The sequence below is a fragment of the Athene cunicularia genome, assembly GCF_003259725.1.
Source record: "Athene cunicularia isolate RWA chromosome 1 unlocalized genomic scaffold, athCun1 chr1_part1, whole genome shotgun sequence".
In the NCBI taxonomy this organism is placed as follows: domain Eukaryota; kingdom Metazoa; phylum Chordata; class Aves; order Strigiformes; family Strigidae; genus Athene; species Athene cunicularia.
In genome coordinates, this window is record NW_020799091.1 from 90,054,420 (window position 1) to 90,075,082 (window position 20,663).

Consider the following 20,663-nt stretch of genomic DNA (forward strand, 5'->3'; position numbering starts at 1 on the left):
AAAACTAAACAATTACATAGAAACTCATACCAATGCGTATCAAATGCAGTATTTTGTAACATACCAGCTTTAAACCTTTATTCTCAGTTTGCTTCTTTGGTAAATTGGAAAGTGCATGCAGAAACAAAGATTTGTATATTGTTTCTGAGAGCCAGAAGCTTTAAATCAGGATATTTTCAGCTACCTGCATTTTCCTCTTTTATTTATTTTCCCTGTGCATCCAGTACAAAGCTGTTGTAGTTTCTCTCATTGCTATTTTCAGGAACAGATTCCAGCTGTGAAATTAAATTCCCTAGCTTTTATCTGCTGAAGGAAGGGAAACTTGATTTATAGTGCATTTTCTACTCCTCAGTGATTCCACATATGGGCATTCTTAAGAGAGTCTGGGCTGTAGCTTGTTCCACTTCAGGAATGCCCACAGGAGGAGTTGGTAAGAAGTAGGTAGAGTTCTGGCAGTCAGTCCATCCTCATGCATGGCTGCATGCTGGCTTCCTGATGTGGCTGAGTTCTTCAGCTCATCACGTTTAGGTGATCACTGAGGCATGTTAAAAGAAAACACGTTCTTCAGGCCTAGAAGGGAGTCAGGAGAATTGTGTGGGAAATGGAAAGAAGCCATCTTTTTTTTTTTTCCTTTCCTTTTCGAAGAGATTTTTAAAATTATTAATTTCTATGTTATTTAGTTCACTTATGCAATAGGAGGTGCCCATGTGCTCAGCTGTGATGCTATAGAAAACCAAAATTGTGATAGGTGCAACTGTAGAGTTGTATGCACTGAACCACTGGCAACATCATGAATAGTGTAATTTGTGTGGTGCATATACATACCACATGTATTCAGTTGAAAGTATAGGAGTGACTGGTGTTTTGGAATTTAATCTTCAAATCTTCATTTAATCCTTAGCTAAAGGAAAGTGATTTTATAACAATTTATATCAAAAGTATACTGCAGAGACTAAACAAAATAAAATTGAAGTATATCAGTATAATTATGTAGTAGCTTAGTTGCTGAAAAATGCTAACACATCTATCAAAACCAAAAGCATAGTGATCATCTTTGTAGACTTGCTGCCATCCTTTTTTAAAATTCAAAATCGGATAATTAAGGAAAAAAAACCCCAGCAATTGATTCATCTAAAATAATAGATAAATCATTGCTTAAACCAGTCAGTCTCTGTCCTTCAGCAGACAGTGAGAGTTTGTCTTCACAGTATATTGGCAGTCCCAGACTAGTTGTAAATGAACCAGTGCAGAAATGATTTCATAGGTCAGGAAAGTGGTATGAGTGTATTAGTATGGCAGTGCATTGGATAATTAGCCCCTCTTGCTGACAGTGAGAGCCCAGGAACAGGGTTGCACTGACATGATGTTCTTGCTTCCTGACCTGAAATACCTGAAGTATTTCTGCACCATTCACTGCAGATATACCTCCTGGGTAATTCAGTCTGCTGGATTTTAGAGTGTTCCAGTTGCTGCATATTACTGTAAAAATCATTGGGTCAGGGAGTTTGAGGGAAAGATGGAACATCATAAGAAACGAGGTTGCTTCCAGTTCTCTTCCTTGAACAGAAAACTAAGGAAAGCAAATAATGAATACCTGTGTCAAAATGTTGGTTGCTGTTTTGGGGTTGTTTTGTTTATCAAATAAATGAGGTTTTGTGTATGATTCAAGAAAACAGAAAGAGGCTACGTCCCCCACACCCCTCCAAAAAGGCCACTATTTCATTGTTGAGATTTCTGGAGTGGACAAGTCAGTTTAAAAGTTGCTGAAGAAAATACATAGATTTCAACTTTGATAAATGCAGCTGTTCTGGTGTGTGTGACTCTGGGTAATATTGACAAATATTTATATCAAATCAGAGTGTTCTGGCTGTAATGCCCTCTGGCAGTTGCAAATACCTTTTTGGATGTTTACAAGCAGGATTTATTTATTTTGTGTCATCTTAGTTTAAGATGTCACTTGAGCCAGGCATGTCTCTTCTGAGCGCTGTTCTTAGGCACTGGCTTAGATCTTGTTTAAGCATGCATAGCTGTGAGGCTGAATTGAGGTTCATAGCATTGATGACTAGCAGTAACTACTGAAATTGTTGCCCTAACTACTTACAACAAAACTAGGAAAGGCCTTTTATCGTATTAAATAAAGTGGAAGATTCTGAAACAGCTCTAATTCTTGAAAGCATATTTTGAAACACACAAGTCTGGGACCAGCTGGGATCCACCTAAGGGTACTGAGGGAGTTGGTGGAAGTGCTCACGAAGCCGCTTTCAATCATTTACCAGCAGTCCTGGCTGACCAGGGAGGTCCCAGTTGACTGGAAGTCAGCAAATGTGATGACCATATACAAGAAAGGATGGAAGGAGGATCCAAGAAATTACAGTCTGACCTTGATGCCTGGGAAGGTTTTGGAGCAGATTGTCTTGAGTGTCATCACATGGCCCATACAGAACAGCCAGGTGATCAGGCCCAGTCAGCACGGGTTTATCAAAAGCAGATTCTGCTTTACTAACCTGATTTCCTTCTATGACGAGGTGATAACTTCCTTAGCGTATGAGGGAAAGGCTGTGCATGTTGTCGACCTAGACTTTCGTAAAGCCTTTGACACCATTTCCCACAGCATTCACCTGGAGGAACTGGCTACTCATGGTTTTAGTGGGTGTAGTCTGCTGGGTAACAAACTGGCTGAATGGCCGAGCCCAAAAAGTAGTGGTGAATGGAGTTTAATCCAGTTGGTGGCTGATCCCAAGTGGTGTTCCCCAGGGCTCAATATTGGGGCCAGTTCTGTCTAATATCTTTACCAGTGATCTGGGCGAGGGGATCAAGTGCACCCTCAGTAAGTTTGCAGACAACACCAGTTTGAGTGGGAGTATTGATCTGCTTGAGAGTAGAAGGGCTCTACAGAGGGATCTGGACAGGCTGGATCAGTGGGCTGAGGACAATTGTATGAAGTTCAGTGAGGCGAAGGGCTGGGTCCTGCACATGGGACACAACAGCCCCATGGAATGCTACAGGCTTGGGGAAGAGCAGCTAGAAAGCTGCCCAGCAGAAAAAGACCTGGGGGTGATGATCAGCAGCTGGCTGGACATGAGCCAGCAGTGTGCCCAGGTGGCCAAGAAGGCCAGTAGCATCTTGCCTTGTATCAGAAATAGCATGGCTAGCAGGGACAGGGAAAGGATCATCTGGCTGCACCTCAAATACCATGTTCAGTTTTGGGACCCTCACTACAAGAAAGACGTTGAGGCTCTAGAGCGTGTCCAAAGAAGGGCAACAGAGCTGGTGAAGGGTCTAGAGCACAGGTCTTGTGAGGAGTAGCTGAGGGAACTGGGGTTGTTTAGCCTGGAGTAAAGGAGGCTCAGGAGAGACCTTATCACTCTCTACAACTATCTGAAAGGATTGTAATGAGGTGGGTGTTGGTCTCTTCTCCCAAGTGATAAGACAAGAGGAAACAATTTCAAGTTGCACCAGGGGAGGTTTTAATTTGCTATTATGAAAAATGTCTTCAATGAAAGGGCTGTCAAGCATTGGAACAGACTGCCCAGGGAAGTGGTTGAGTCACCATCCCTGGAGGTATTTAAAAGACATGTAGATGTGGTGCTTAGGAACATGGTTTAGTGGTTGTCCTGGTTCAGCTAGAATAGGGTTATGTTTCCCCAGCAGAAAGAGAGGGCGAAGGGATCTTCAGGCGGGTTATTCGTACCATGCTGACATAAAGTCCGGGTGTGGGAGCCTAGGAATTTTTTCCTTGGTGGCTTTGGTGGCGGGGAGCTCACGGCAGGCTTGTTCCTTAACCATTTGCGGTATTTCTCTGTGTATCTTTTGTCTTGCTTACTGTTATTGCTGTTTATTGTTGTTATCATTGCTACTGTTGTTCAGATTGTTTATCACACTGTTGTATTAAATTTCTTCTTATTTTAACCTGGGGTTTGTGCCTCACTGCCAGCCTGACTGGCTGAGGGTGGGGGAGGGGCAACGGCAACATGGTCTCTGGTCCTGGTAGGGCTTAAACCACCACAGCCTTTTTGGCACACCAACGTGGAGCACAAATTGGGTTGAAATAAGAATCAAAAAGGGGCAGACCCTGACCAGAGTGTGGTAGAGCAATCTGTTGGGTGTAATTTTTCTGTTTGTATTTGTTTGATAAAAAAATGTTTGCAATGCTGGCCCACATATCCAGTGTATGATCCCAGTGCTGGTGTTTGTTATCGGTGAAAAATGTATAAAGGTTCTTATGTTGTTATACGGGCTATTGAACGCTTATGCTGCCTTTGTATCGCTCTGTGGGGGGGTGGGCCGGTACCTGTTTGCCGTTTGGGCTTTTGTTAGGGGTCTCACCCCCTCTATGGGTGAGCCAGGGGCAGAGACCCTCTCGGTTTTGGGGAGTTTCAGTTATCCTTGGAGCCCGCAGGCCAGTGTGTTTGTGGCACTATGCCTTCTGAATGTCTGCCTGATTTTTGGTTTTGGCCATGCAGCATTTCTCTAACAATAGCAGTGCCCCGAAACCTGCCCCAAGGTCAGATAATAGTGAGTGGCAAGGGGTGTGGGAAAAGATGGGCAAAGGCCTGAGTCAGTGGTTGCCTCCAATGCTTTGGAATTTCACTCCTGAACAAATGTAGAGCCCTGAAAAGCTGATGGAGTGCTTAGAAAGGGTGTGTTACCAAGCTGGCAAAACCCAGGAGACACAAGTCGCTGCAATGTGTTAGGGACTTGCCCTTGCCTACCGTGTCCTCTTTAATAACACCCACTGCCCTCAGGGAGCAGAAAAGGCTACAGAACCTGACAGTGAACTCACTGAAACAGTATCTGGGCTGGGGGAACAGTCAGAGCCAGTCTCAGTCGCCCTCACCAGCACAGCAGCTGAGTCAGAGAGCCAGCCAGTGCCGGTATCAGTCGCCCCGATACAGAAAACAAAATATACCAGAAAGTCAGCTCGCAAAGTGAGGGATGGGGATGAGCCAGGCCCAGCACAGGAGCAGGAGGAAGGGCCAGAGGTGATCGTCCAATCTCTGTCCCCGACTGAGCTGCGAGATGTGCGGAGAGATTTCAGCTGCCTGGGAGGCGAGCAGATTTGCACCTGGCTGCTCTGATGCTGGGACAACGGATCCAGTGCTTTTGAAATGGAGGGGAGAGAGGCCAGGCAGCTGGGATCTTTGGCCAAGGATGCTGGCATTGATAGGGAAATAGGGAAACAGACTCAAACCCTCAGCCTTTGGAAGCGACTCCTGCTCAGTGTAAGGGAGAGGCCCCCCTACAAGGATGATATCCTATGTCAGCTGAGCAAACGGACCAGCATTGAGAAAGGCATCCAGAACCTCAGGGAACTGGCTATGTTTGAGATGATCTATGGTGACCTGAATAATGAACAGTCACCCATGGACCCAGATCAGGCCCCTTGCACACACCTGATGTGGCGAAAGTTCCTGAAGAGCGCACCAGAAGCACACTCAAAAGCACTGGCAATAGTGTCCTGGTGGACAGACACCCAGGCTCTAACAGTGGATGGAGTGGTTGGCAAGCTCCAGCAATATGAGGGAAATCTCCCTTCATCTCAGCATTCCTGGGTCTCAGCTGTGGAGGAACGGTCTCAGAGGGTCCAGAAAATGGAGGAGGACATGTCCTACGTTTCACCTGCACGGGCTAATGTCTCAGCCATTAGAAGTAAACATTTCTCCACCCAAGAGAAAGGCAGCAGAAGGCACACACCGAGGCACCCTGTGGATTTTCCTCTGCAACCATGGAGAAAACATGAGGAGGTAGGATGGACAGCCCACTGCTGCCCTAGCTGCACAAGTAGAGCAGCTGAAAGGGAAGACCACCACGAAAGGGGAGTCCTCCAAGAAAAGCGCAGCTCCAGTGTCCAGTCAGAAATCCCCCAGACAGAATAGAATGGCCAACATTATGTCTGACCCTCCTGGGGGGACCAGTAAATCATTCTTACAAGAAGTGAGTGATGATGAGCAGGATTAGAGGGGCCCTGCCTCCAGCCAGGTGGAGGAAAGGGATAATCGGATTTACTGGACAGTGTGGATCCGATGGCCTGGCACGTCAGACCCACAAGAGTATAAGGCTTTGGTGGACACTGGCACAGAGTGCACCCTGATGCCATCGAGCTACAGTGGGGTTGAATCCATCTGCATCTCCGGAGTGACAGGGGGATCCCAACAGCTGACCCTACTGGAAGCTGAAGTGAGCCTGACTGGGAAGGACTGGCATAAGCACCCCATTGTGACTGGCCCAGATGCCCTGTGCATCCTGGGCATAGACTATCTCAGGAGAGGGTACTTCAAAGACCCAAAAGGGTACCAGTGGGCTTTTGGTGTAGCTGCCCTGGAGGAGGTTGAACAGTTGTTCACCTCACCCGGCTTCTCAGAGGATCCCTCAGTGGTGGGGTGGCTTAAGGTTGAGGAGCAGCGAGTGCCGATTGCTACCAGGACAGTGCACCGGCGGCAGTACCGCACTAACCGAGATTCCCTGGTCCCCATCACTCCCCCTTCAACAGCCCTATATGGCTAGTGAGAAAGCCTAATGGCGGAGGCTAACTGTGGACTACCATGGCCTGAATGAAGTTACGCCAGCAATGAGTGCTGCAGTGCCAGACATGCTAGAGCTCCAGTATGAACTGGAGTCGAAGGCAGCCAAGTGGTATGCCACGACTGACATTGCTAACACATTCTTCTCCATTCTGATAGCACCAGAGTGCAGGCCACAGTTTGCATTCACTTGGAGAGGCATCCAGTACACCTGGAATCGATTGCCCCAGGGGTGGAACCACAGCTCCACCATTTGCCATGGACTGGTCCATACTGCACTGGAGAAAGGTGGGGCTCCAGAACACCTGCAGTATATTGATGACATCATTGTATGGGGGGACACAGCTGAGGAAGTCTTTGAGAAAGGAAAGAAGATAATTGAAATCCTCCTGAAGGCTGGCTTTGCCATTAAGCAAAAGAAAGTTAAGGGGCCTGCAAGGGAAATTCAGTTCCTAGGAATAAAATGGCAAGATTGGCATCGCCACATCCCAATGGAGGTGATAAACAAGATAACAGCCATGGCCCCACCAACCTCTAAAAAGGAGACTCAGTCTTTCCTGGGCGCTGTGGGGTTCTGGAGGATGCACATCCCGAACTACAACCTGATTGTGAGCCCTCTCTACCATGTAACCTGTAAGAAGAACGATTTTGAATGGGGCCCTGAGCAACAACAATCCTTTGAACAAATTAAGTGGGAGATTGCCCAAGCAGTAGCACTCGGGCCAGTCCGGGAAGGGCAGGAGGTTAAGAACATGCTCTATGCAGCAGCCAGGGAGAATGGCCCTACCTGGAGCCTCTGGCAGAGAGCACCTGGGGAAACCCGGGTCCGACCTCTGGGCTTTTGGAGCTGGGGATACAAAGGCTCTGAAGCTAATTACACACCAACTGAGAAGGAGATACTGGCAGCATACGGAGTTCGGGCTGCCTCAGAAGTGGTCGGCACTGAAACACAGCTCCTCCTGACACCCCGACTGCTGGTGCTGGGGTGGATGTTCAAAGGAAAGGCCTCCACGCATCATTCAACTGATGCCACGTGGAGTAAATGGGTTGTGTTGATAACACAACGGGCTCGAATAGGGAACCCCAGCCGCCCAGGGATACTAGAGGTGATTACGAACTGGCCAGAGAGCAAAGATTCCGGGATGTCACCAGAGCAGGAGGTGACACGTGCTAAGAGGGCCCCACCATATAACGAGCTGCCGGATGAGGAGAAGCGATACGCCTTGTTCACTGATGGGTCTTGTCGCATTGTGGGAAAACATCGATGGTGGAAGGCTGCTGCATGGAGTCCCACACGACGGGTCACTGAAGCTGCTGAGGGACAGGGTGAGTCGAGCCAGTTTGCAGAGGTGAAAGTCGTCCAGCTTGCTTTGGATATTGCTGAGCAGGAAAAGTGGCCAAGGCTCTACCTCTACACCCACTCATGGGCAGTGGCGAATACCCTGTGGGAATGGTTGCAGCAGTAGAAGCAGAACAACTGGCAGCATAAGGGTAAAATGGTCTGGGCTGCTGAAGTATGGCAGGACATTGCAGCCCATGTGGAAAACCTCGTTGTGAAGGTGCGCCATGTGGATGCCCATGTACCCAAGAGTCAGGCCACTAATGAACATCAACACAACCACCAGGCAGACCAAGCTCCTAAGATTAGAGTGGCTCAGGTGGACTTGGACTGGCAGCACAAAGGTGAACTGTTCATAGCCCGGTGGGTCCATGAGACCTCGGGCCACCAAGGTAGAGATGCAACGTAAGGTGGGCTCGAGATCGAGTGGTGGACCTTACTATTGACACCATCGCAGAGATCATGCACGGATGTGAGACGTGTGCTACAATCAAACATGCCAAGCGGGTGAAGCCCCAGCGAAATGGAGAGCGATGGCTGAAATATAGATCTGGAGAGGCCTGGCAGATTGATTACATCACACTGCCACAGACCCGCCAAAGGAAGCACCACGTGCTCACAATGGTGGAAGTAACCACTGGATGGCTGGAAACTTACTCAGTGCCCCATACCACTGCCCAGAACACCATCCTGGGCCTTGAAACCCAAGTCCTGTGGCAACACGGCACCCCAGAGAGAATTGAGTCAGACAATGGGACCCACTTCCGAAACAACCTCATAAATGCCTGGGCAGAAGAACACGGCATCAAGTGGGTCTGTCATACCCCCTACCACGCACCAGCCTCTGGGAAGATCAAGCGCTACAATGGACTGTTAAAAACCACATTGAAAGCACTGGGAGGTGGCACCTTCAAAGACTGGGACATGCATCTAGCAAAGGCCACCTGGCTAGTCAACACAAGAGGATCTGCCAGTCGAGCTGGCCCGGCTCAGTCGAGACCTCCACATGCTGTAGATGGGGATAAAGTCCCTGTGGTGCGCATGAGGAATACATTGGGAAAAATGGTCTGGTTTAGTCCTGCGCCAGGCAAAGGTAAAGGCAAACCCATCCACGGGATTGCTTTTGCCCACGGACCTGGGTGTGCCCAGTGGGTGATGCAGGACAACGGAGAGGTCCAATGTGTACCACAGGGGGATTTGATTCTGGGTGAGAACATGCCGGGAATTATGCTGTGCCTTTGTTAATTGTTATTTTGCTATTGCTAACTGCTAAATGGCAGCTGGACATGACGCAGATGGTATAGAATACAGGGGTGGATTATGTCCTGGTTCAGCTAGATAGGGTTAAGTTTCCCCAGCGAGAGAGAGAGGGGGAAGGGATCTCCAGGCGGGCTATTCATACCATGCTGGCGTCAGGTCCGGGAGCGGGAGCGCGGGAACTTTTTCCTTGGTGGCTTTGGTGACGGGGAGCTCACAGCAGGCTTGTTCCATAACCATTTGCGGTATTTCTCTGTGTATCTTTTGTCTTGCTTACTGTTATTGCTGTTTATTGTTGTTATCATTGCTACTGTTGTTGTTCAGAATGTTTATCACACTGTAGTATTAAATTTCTTCTTATTTTAACCCGGGTTTGTGCCTCACTGCCAGCCTGACCAGCTGAGGGTGGGGGAGGGGCAACAACAACATAGTCTCCGGTCCCGCCAGGGCTTAAACCAACACAGTGGTAGATGTCGCAGTGTTAGGTTGGACTTGATGATCTTAAAGGTCTTTTCCAACCTAAATGATTCTGTAATTCTTTGAGGGTTTGGATATCTGTTTTAGAAGTGACCTTTGTTGTCTCTCCTCTTCTTTAGTGTTTTTAACGGAGGACAAAGCCAATTCTGTGTTAAAAAGATACCCAAGAGCCAACACATTTCTGGAAGAATTAAAGCAAGGTGACATAGAACATGAATGCAGAGAAGAAATCTGTAGCTATGAAGAAGCAAGAGAAGCATTTGAAAATGAGGAAAAAACGGTATGGTTTGGGGTGTGTTTAAAGATGGGTGCCGTGTATTGCTACTGAGTTTTGGAGTGTGCTGAATGCTTGTGTGTTTTCCAACATTACATTATATTTGTTTCTCTTTTTGGCCTGTTTTTTAAGCAAAATAAGGTGTACAGTAGAGATGGATAGACTGCACAGCAATAACTTTTGAATCCTTCATCCCAATTAAACTGAATCTGAAGGGGGTAGAAATCTCAAAGGGAATTATGGTCATAAGTGTTGTGAAAATTGGCAGCTGGGAAGAAAATGAACATGAATATGAATTAATACCCCCACTTGAGAAAAGGTTGGCACCTGTTTGGCAGCACTATTTACTCAAATAGCCTATGTACTGGTGGTTCTTTCATCACACACTTCAGTCTGACCTGGATATATCACAATTGCAGTTCTCTTGCTTGGAAGAAATTATGGGATTGGGACTGTTATGGGGAATATGTAGAGGAAGGGGGCACCAGTCTTCATTTACCTCACTTCCCTTTGGAATAACGTGTTTTTTGAATATGTTCACGAGTAAGCAGTTAAAAATCTTCCAATTTAAAATACACCTTCATATCCCTGGTGCTGGTATAGGTGGACAAAGTGTTCAATACCCAGACTATTAGTAGTCTAAAAATGAGGAAAGACTAGTGGACTTCCTCCAACTAAAATCTGCAAGCTCCAGAAAGTATTGTTAAGCAGCAGGCATCTATAATGTGGAAAGAACAATTCAGTGCTACCATATGTTATGCAAGGGCAGTGATACATTAACTTGAAGGGAATGAAGCAGATACTGCCCACACAGAATTGTTCCACAGGTCTGTTGGCTTCTCTAATTAAAAGAAGATTGTGGGCTAATGCCTCTGCAAGCAATAGCTGCACATCATACCCAACATATCTTATATTACCTCCCAACAAATAAAACTAGCACACAGGGTTTTGATGGTGGCACCTGACCTATTTAAAACAATACAGTCCAGATTTTTTTTTTTCTTTAAAATGGACATGGATTAAATTAGTGCTGAATTTGAGGATAAATCTAAAGTGAAAAACAGGTACTAGAAAATGTGATTCAGAAAACTTATCTTCAAATAAAGCTTCTACCCTTTGTGGTATTTTTGCACAGGGAAATTGTACTTGCAAGGCCAATGGGTTGATGGGCAGAGTAGCACAGGGAACATTGCAGATTTCTTCCAGAATTTACACAGGTGATATATTCTACTCTTCAGTGACTGAGCTCTATGTCAAAAAAAATAGTGATGTGTAAAGGCATATTGAATATTTTGAGTTTCTGGCATCATTTTGTTGGAGACCATACCTGGGGAGATGGATAAGGCTAGAATGAGAACTTTCTGATTTATTAAAATGAAGTAGTAGGACATGCAGTGTCTCTTCAGAGCTCCTTTCTGAAGCCTTAAAGTGCAATCACACACATGTGTTTTACCTCCCAAATGTGGCTTTGTGTGGCCATTCCTAATGATAGCATTGTTAATTACATTGTGTAGTTAAGAATAGTGTGTACAGTGACAGAACTTCTGTAAAATTCTGACACAGTGTTCTTTTTGCTTAAATAGCACAAGAAGATCAAGTCACTAGAGAAAGCATGGCCTAAACATGTTGCCTCTCACTTCAGCTTCTCTTCTCCCATTTAGGAACATTTTGTGTTCTGGTAGATTTCCCTTGCAGAGGTATTTGAGAAATAGTAAAATAGAAATAGTTATATTTCTGCTCTTGCCACAGCCTTTGTGTCACAGTGGAGAAGGAGCTTCCAATAACACCCTGACTTTTTATCTATTTCTACTACAGTATCCTTTTTTTCCTAGCTGCTTTATTCCATTGTTTGTGGCTTGCTAATGGGCTAGGCTCTGCTAATGTGTAGTGCCTGACCAGCCACATTTACTTGGGCCTTATTTAGTCCATTGTTACTCAGCAGTATCCATCCTTACAGCCACTTAGTAAAACACAACTTCTGTGTCCCAGAGGAAGGAAATGGATGGAGTAGACAAGGATTATGGTACAGTATGTTCAGAGTAACAAAGATGCAGTGATTTCATAGTATAGATGGACTGGAATTCAAATAGGGTCTGTTGTTTGTTTATCTCGGGGTAACTTTGTTTTGTGTAATCTCTCTCTTTGTATTTTTTATCTTGTCCACTTGGTTGGGGTTTTTTTCTGCAGCCTTCTGGAGAGGTGTGCAACATCTGGATTTGTAATACTAAAATAATATCAAGCAGTTGCCTCAAGTTTATTTTTATTTTTGGTGCATAAGGTTTTTTTTTGGAATTAGCATTGTGTACAGACATAGCTGTCATGAAAATGTTGAATGCCTTTAATGTTTTGTGGGCTTGGGGATTTTGATGGGTTCAGAATTATTATTTAAAATGATAAAATTAATTATAAAGATAATATTATTGTGTTATTCTAGAGCCAACAGGGAAGAAATTGCAGGACTTTGTGGATAAAACAGAGTATAAAATTCAGTGTTGACAAATGTAATTCATGCAGGGGAAAAGGGAACATTCATTATATATATGATTGGCTCTGAAAGGAATTTGGGAATAAAATCTCAATTTGAATCTTATTATGAGTTGAATTTAATGCTCAGCAGTCAAACAAAACAAAATAAAAACCTGACTGCTAAGAATATGAAGAAAGAAATAGGGATCAAAATGGAGAACTTAATTATGTCATTGCACATGTGCATCTCGAGTGTGCCATATACAGCTCTGATCTCCCAATCTCCTAAAAACCAAGTTAGTAGCTGAGGAAGGACCACAGAACCAGAGAAGTGTGACAGTTGAACAAAGATATGAAAACACTTCTGTAACAACAGTAGATTGGAGAAGAGTTAAATCGGTGAATATGTTGTGATGACTGTGAGGAGCATGAAGATTGATCTGAGGTCAGTCACTTGCTATTCTTCTGACAAAGAAGCTAAGAGTGCTAAGAGGGACTCAAAGGAAACTAGAAGGTACAGGTTTAAAGCAGATAGAAGTATCTCTTCTCGTCACAGGTAATAGAGCTGTAGACTGCTCTTTGGACTTGCCACAGGATGTCTTGGATCCTCAAAGCTTGTATAGGTTCAGAGAAAAATGGTATAAATTTACAGAAAATAAATCGATCTGGAGCCATTGAATAGAAGGGGCCAGCTTTGGCTAAATGGAAATTCTTGAAGTACAAATAGGTGGAAGCTGGGAGAGTATTTCTGCCTGCTTATGTTTGAACTCTTTTGGCAGTCTCTAATGATTGTTGTCAGAGAGAAGGTAACGGATTAGGTAAACCCTAGGTCTGATCTATTAGAGCTGTTTATTTGTAGTACCTGTAGGCTGTAGGCAGCACTAGCACTGTATGTGGTTGCTGGTCAGTTGTCAAAGGTTGTTGGCAGACTCAAAGATTTGTTCAGAGGTTGCTGTGCAAAGTATTTGGGTGTGATTGAGGCACTGATACTGATTTTATTTCCATTAACTCATTTTTTAAATTATACTGCATGAAATTTTTAAAAGCTGGAAGTCACAGATCTTCATTTGTGTTTCAAATTTCCCACAAATATTAAGTATTACAGAAATTGCAAGGTTCTCTGTATAGCTCTATTCTAGCAAAATAAACAGCTAAAAAGCTTAGCAAGCAACTCGGAACTCATCAACACCAGATCTAAAATGATGTGATGAAGTAAGGCTTCTAGCATCAATCTGTGTCTGATTATGGATGCTGGATAAATAACCAGAAAAGGTGAATCTTTTCCTGCCACCTGAAAATGAGGGCAGATTATAAGAAAACAGTATTGCAGGTACTCTTACTTCCCGCTATTGCTTTGTTTACATCCTCTGCCTACTGAATACCAAGCAGTCTTCTGACTGGCATATTATTAGTCCACCTTTAAAATAAGTCAGACAATTTACCAAGAATCATTTGAGGCTGAAGGTGCTGCCAAATGTACTAAAGGCCTCAGCTGAAATTCTCATCAGGGTTGTGAGTCTCTTAACTTTCATGTGGATCCCTTATTTGATTCAGCATTCAGATCCAGCTGACTGATGCTGACTGTTCTGAGAAGTATTAGAAATAAAAGAGAAACCGAATTCTTGCAAATTGGCTGTAACATTCTTTGTGTGGGATGTCCTTGAGAATTCCTTTTGATTATTTCAGACTGGATTTGCCAGAGCAGTAAGGGACATTCAGAAAAGTAGTTCATGGCAGGAATATATGTTAGATGCTTTCTAAGTCTTTTCCATTTTGGTTATCTGGTTCTGTGGCCTGCTTAAGTTAGTTTTTCAGCCTTTTAAGGCATATACACCTGGTGTTCCCAGCTGTGTAGCACTTGAGGATAAACAATTACTTGGAGTATCCTTTTCATAAACCATAAGTTAATAATTTTGTCAAGTAGAAAGAATGTCCTTTTTGGTTTTGGTTTAAGAGACCAGCAACTTTGGAAGGGATGTTTGTGCTCTGAGTTTTCCAACTTTTAAATTACTCTTTAACTTTCCGTATGAGTCCTGCAACTACTTCCTAGGTTTTCAGGATTTCCCCCTCTCTTTCACAGCAGTTTGTACAAATCCTCACACTGTGCAAATTCATCCATGTTTTCTGTTTTTGTTCAGCATGATTTGACTTTGACAGGGTGGTTTGTCCTCCTCCTGTGCCTTCACTTCACAGTGCAGCATAGCTGTGAGATGGCAAAGCAGAGAGGGAGCTGCTCAGCAGCTGTGTGACTCAAACCTGAAGTATTAGTTTCCTGCAGTTCCTGTCAATTCCATCAGCCTGGAACTAACAGTCTTGGTGCTTCTCTTTGAGATTCGGATTGCAAAAATGCAAGCTGGAAACCTGGGGTCTAGTACGCTAGTAAGTTTTTGGTTGGTGGATTTTTTTGTGGGTTAGGATTTTGGAGGTTTTTTTCCCCAAACTGGAAAATTTAAAGATTTTTTTTTTTAATTACTAAACAAGTATTTTAATACCTTAGTATTTTTCACCTGTGTGCAGAACTTTATTCCTCTGTCTCTGTAAGATAGCCTTAGACCTGAAGCACAGTAACTTTTGACAGGAGTTTATGTGTCTAAACTGTCCTGGAATTTCCTTTGCTTTGGTTGTAAATTAAAGTGGAGAACTACCTTCATCCTTAAGGCATTTTAAACTCTTACCTTAAGCTCTTTATTCACATGTCTGGTCTCACCATCAGCTTGAACATCCCCCACAGCCACACACCTTATTCTGAACTAATTGCCTGCTACTCTGAAAAAACAGCTTTTCTGCTGCTTTGCCATGTTGCAGGGTGACAAGGAGAGATGCTGGTATTTCAGCTTTCTGTAGAAGGTACAGAGACGTTTTCTCCAGCAGATAAGAGTTGAGCTAGAAGTAACATGGAAACAGTACTAAAATACCAATCACAACTTATTACCCTTCCACAGGAGGAAGTACATTTCCTTTGCAGTCCGCAACACAAAATACATTGCGAAGGGAAGCATGATTTCTTCTTTTTCATCAGGATTACCTTGCTCCTCCACAGAGTCTTTAAAATGACACATCCTTGCAGAGTATATTTGATGACTTTCAGTAAATCTTTGCAACTTTGTCATCAAAACCACACATTGTACCATTTTATTTCTTGAGGTAACAGAACAGTGAAGTGGGAAGTCTGGTTCCAGTACAGACAGTAGCATTTAATAATCCTAATGAATCCTTTTGTGCCTTTTTCATTGAGAATGTATTTATTCTTTATTCCACTAGAGAATCTAGTTGGTTGTATTCAAAGCAGATGAAAAGGTAATAGGTAACATCTTAATTGTCTGGTTATCTGGTGGGGAGAGGTGAGGTGTTTGGTTTTGTCAGGTTTTATCATGCAGAGATCTAAAAAAAAAAAAAAAAAAAAAAAAAAAAAAAAAAAAAAAAAAAAAGAGCCGTGCAGCTAATATAATTTTTTTAAAATGTTAGTTTCCCCTCCAAAATATGTCTTTCTAAACTCAGCATAGTTGATCTGGGGCTCACTGTGGAACAATGCATCGAGGAAGGCCCTTGTAGAGAAGTACTTGGAGAGGTTAGTTCATCTTCTAGGAGATGCTTACTTTGAAGTCAGTGCTACTTGATTTAGCTTGTGATGTCAAGCTTTGGAATTTAGGAAAAATGCCTGATCCTGGATTGCTGTAGAAATGAAGATTTTTTCTTCTTTTTTGTTGGAACTTGCATTGAGTGTAGGGATAAGAACAACTGAAAATCTACAGGATAGCCAGTTGTTTCATGTACATGGCATTGCTCTTAAACTTAGTAAGTTCTGATCCAGAAGCACTGTGCGCATTTGTTTTGCCCATGGTGTCCTGGTCTTGGCTTTGCACAGGGCAAGCTTAGCCTCCATGCTAAAGAGGCCATACTGCTTCTGGACTCAAGCTGCCTCTGAGATCACTTTGGTGGTCATGTGACAGCAGTCCTGAGCTTAAAAATTGATAGATCTGATTTGTCCGTGCACAAAGTCAGTCAGTCAGCCATCTGAATGGCATCATGTACTACTGAGCAATGACAGTATCAATTTTACCTGGTGACTATTTTAAAAATACTTGCATGTAAGATGTGTGCTCTTATTTAAAATAGATGCTGGCATGAGTATGAATGGGTCAGGTCTCTGCTTTTTTTAAAGAAAACTAAAGAGTTCAGAATTTCTGGCATGGATTTGGGGGGGTGTTAATTACTTTTTTTTATATTTTACATGACTATAAAACACAGTGGAAGTGTTTCTTAGGGGTGAGGATAACTGCTTTTTTGAGGCAGGGTATGCTTTGCTTTGTACTGTTTTTTTCATAGCATTCACTAAAAATTGGATGGTGACATGATCTTTGTGCTCCTGCTTGTGCATATTAATACAGCAAAGAGTACTTTCAAGTACTGGTGTCCCCCTTCATCTTTGTTTTCACTTGTTCATATTTTTTCCTTTTTACTTTCTGTTCCATTTAACTGTAGCTATGTTGTCAAAAATTCTAGAATATAACGTGTAACATTCTCATAGTGCTAGAGCTATTTTTGACTATAAACATGGGATCTGAATCAACTCAAAAGAAACTGACAACAATTGCTTTATGAGCCAGAGGGTGGGAGAAGTCTAAATTATGAGATGACAGTACAACATAGTTGTACTTTGCTTGTGGTTTTGGTCTGTCACTTCAAAGCAGTATTTCCCTGTCAAATTGTATTGGTATATTATTACAGTTTTAAAACAAAGAAACAAAATCCTAATTTTACCTTGAGTGGTGCTGAAAAATTTTAATCTACCAGATGGCTGATGTGCATGCTGATTAGATTTTTTTTAAAAAATTTTTTTTTTACCTAGTCCTGCCTGTGCCGCACATTTGTAAGTATTAAGTGCAGACACAGTAATCGTAAAAGCAGTGAGGAGTTGGTTTTAAAAAACAAAACCCTTTTTGTATCATTAATCACATCAGAAGATTTGAAAGTTTATTGTATGTGCTTATCCATAGCAGTCCTTATTTTAGTCATCAATATTTGAAATGTCTTTTTTCCTCATTCATTTAAAACAACTTGATTACATGATTTTTATTTTTTTTTAACTGTCTTATAGTTTCTGACTTATCCTGTCTTGCTCTTTTAGAAGGAGTTCTGGAAAGTCTACAAAAATGGACTTCAGGGAGAAAGTAACACAGGACATAACTGGTATTCATTTTACCTTGCATTTCCATTAATCATTGGCCTTTTTGTTATCCTCATTGTCATTTTTGTCATATGGAGATGCCTGTTTAAAAAGAAAATGCGTAGACAGTCGGTGTACGTGCATAGGGGAGCCCACGAAGCAATGGGTGATGGTGCTGTGGCTGACAGCAGAGGTCCTCTTCCGCCGCCTCTCAGCATTGTTCATTCCCCACAGGAGGAAATGTATGAAGTCAGTGGGCTCTCTCCAGGAGGTCTGAGCTATACGGATGGACGGTCAGACTCGATATCTACAAGGCTCTCAAACTGTGATCCTCCTCCTTCATATGAGGAAGCCACTGGTGAAATCAGTATGAGAAGTGAAACTGAACAACATTTAGATCCACCTCCACAATATGAAGACATTGTAAACTCCAGTTCAGCCAGTGCAATTGCACTATCTCCTCTTGTCACCAGTACCAAGTAAAGCAAGAAGAATGCTATGGACTTTAAAAAAATTACTAATCATTTTGTAGCACTTTATCTTGGCTTATTATGCATTTCCGTAATTTAATAGACTTGTACAATGAACTTCACTTTTGGTTTAGATTCACTTGTTCTTTGGGTTTGGGATTTCTTGCCCTATGGCAGGTCTTAAAAGATAAGGAGTCTGTATTGAGAGTGCAGATGCAAATGTGGTGCTCTGTCATACTTCTCAAAAGTAACTCTGCTTTGAGGGATATCACTTGTTTTATTCCAGATGTTGTCCACATTCCCCACAAGATTTGTGGAATCCCCCTCCCCTTTCTTACTGTAGACTGTCAGAATTGCCTGAGATAGGGCTTCCTTAAGCAACATTTTAGATAGCTATTTACACTAAAGGGGACCGATTTTGCAGTATTGCCTCTTGTCTGATTGGTTCCTTTTTCTTATTTGGATTTTTGTTACATGATGCACCCTATCATGGGCCTTGGAAGGCTGAGAGCAGTATGCCTTTGTGTACAAACCAGTATCATTAAGAGTATGCTGCCATAATAGCAATAATTTCATAGTCCTAGCAGAAGAGTTATGTTCTAAAGCTTTTGCTATTACAACTCAAAATTCTTTAAATATTTAGAAGCTAACAATTCAAGATACTAATTAGTGAATTTTTTTAGTGTACTTTTTTGTCTGTGTTCTGCCTTTCCTCGCTGTTTTCCTATCTGTTCTTACTTGCATATTCTAGAGGTGAGAATGTGAGGTGTGCATACGTTAACTTTAGAACTTGAAAGTTCACGCAACAGTAAATAATGAAACACCGAAATAATCAGGTGGATAAAATCCTGATCATAGACTTCCTACCATACTCTTCACTGGGACCAGGATGTTATCCATAAACACATAAACCCAAAGGTATTAGTTTCCTTTTTAAAAGGGAAAAATGGAAAAGCATTCATTGTGTGAGACTTTTTTTTTTTTTAATATGAAATAAAAACCCCTTCAAATCCTCATACTCTTGCTTCTTGCATATTTACATGTACTGTGTGTGCACCTTGTGTTGGTGGATATGGAAATCCTTTGTAGAGAGTATAGATACCTTTTTCAACAACAAACATATTTACTGCTTATCCATTCTAACAAGGTGCTTCTGTTGCAAAAGTTAACAATACATTACAATGAAATAAAACTACTTATATTTTTCATTGTTTATAAGAACAGTGTAGTACTTTTATCCGTGACATGAATTCTTAAATTGCACTCCATTCTCAGTGTATGCAAGTCTCTTTTTCACAGTTCTTAGGTTACAGGGGCTCATCAGAGTAAGAGGTGCTGGGAGCGTGTTAGTCCAGGCTGGCTCCAGTAGCGTGTGGCCAGCCTGGCTCTGTTCTCTCCAGCTGCAAGGCCTGCCTAATGCGGGGCAGAACCATGAGGGCCCGCTGTGTTGTACTGCTAAGAACACAACACAGGCATAGCCCTCTACACATTAGTCTGGAGTGACTTTTTGAGGCTGAAGAGATTTGGATTTCTGTCAGACTTGATGCAAGTTAGAATAGAGGCTTGTGCAGAATTTCAACCACCTGGTTTAAGTGTTGATGGTAGTTAAGGTGGTGCAAGCTGTAATGTGCGGATTCTTTTTTCCCAGCTTTATTTAAAAGTTCATTGCTTGGTTTAGCTTCTGAATATTCATTTCATTTCTTTCTTCTCGCACCAAGGTAGCATGGCATTAGATTTATTATTGTTTTGTGTCCTACAAATCATTTAGCACCAACTGAAATATAGTTAGCCCTAAAGGACTACTGTGTTATTTTGGCTTTCTTACAACAGAAACCCGAACTGCATCTTGTTCCAGAGACCCCGAATGAAATGCCAGTGGCATCCATTTGAAATTGCTGTTAATGTCTGAGATGTGTGCTGAGATGTCTGCCGTCTCATGGGGGCTTGGCCTGTCTTTTCCCTAAGGCATTTTACAGAAAGTGGCTGAATGAAAATAAATATATGGTCATAAGTGGGTGCGTATATGCACATTTGTGTAAGAATTAGATATAATGTATTGACAAGTGAAGTAAGGATTTTAGGATTAAATTTGTGTTCTCATTTTTGAAAAAGAATAGGTTGCCTAAGTTGTCTGCTGGAGATCTTCAGTTGCTAAGGTAAATTGTATTAGAGTTAATAGAGGAACTCCAGGCCAAACTGTTGTCAAAAAGATAACTCTTATTTATATTTATTATATATAACAGATATTGGGTGGATAACTACAGTATGTTCTGGACACTTGTAGTAAGAATTGCCTGGGTCTTGTTTTTGGACTGTCTGACCTTTACTTTTGAAGTGGTTTTAGCTCTTATGTGTCTGAATTGCCACCTGTAGAAGTTAAAGTTCCTTTTATACTGAGCAACAGTTACCTAGTGCTTTAGGCAGATGTTACCAAAACAAAGTGCCTCATCTCAACATGCAGGAACCACCTCAAAAAGAGCTGGTATTTCAACATCCATGCCATATTGGCATTTCCTGTGCCTGGGAGCACTAACTCTTTTTGCTTGGATATAAGACTTTCTTGTAGGAAATGCATAGAGATCACCTATTTCACATTAGATCATTCAGCAGCTGTCATCATTCCCTGAACAGGAGCACCGTCATTTTAGAGATGAGCTGGCTTTTTTTTTTTTTTTTAATTACTCTTATGTTC

General features: G+C 42.7%; 1 protein-coding gene across 3 annotated transcripts in view; it reads left to right on the forward strand.

Moving 5' to 3' along the window:
- Positions 1–18,273, forward strand: part of PRRG1 (proline rich and Gla domain 1) — a 32,809-nt gene extending 14,536 nt beyond the window's left edge. Inside the window, exons 3-5 of one of the 3 annotated variants that reach the window (XM_026847566.1) lie at positions 9,714–9,874; positions 17,463–17,524; positions 17,736–17,899. In XM_026847566.1, coding sequence (XP_026703367.1) covers positions 9,714–9,874; positions 17,463–17,524; positions 17,736–17,778 — 266 coding nt within the window. In that variant the 3' untranslated portion in view covers positions 17,779–17,899. Of the gene's footprint in view, positions 1–9,713; positions 9,875–17,462 lie in introns of all 3 variants that reach the window. The other 2 variants (XM_026847545.1, XM_026847555.1) reach the window with 2 other exon arrangements.
- Positions 18,274–20,663: the final 2,390 nt, after the last annotated feature.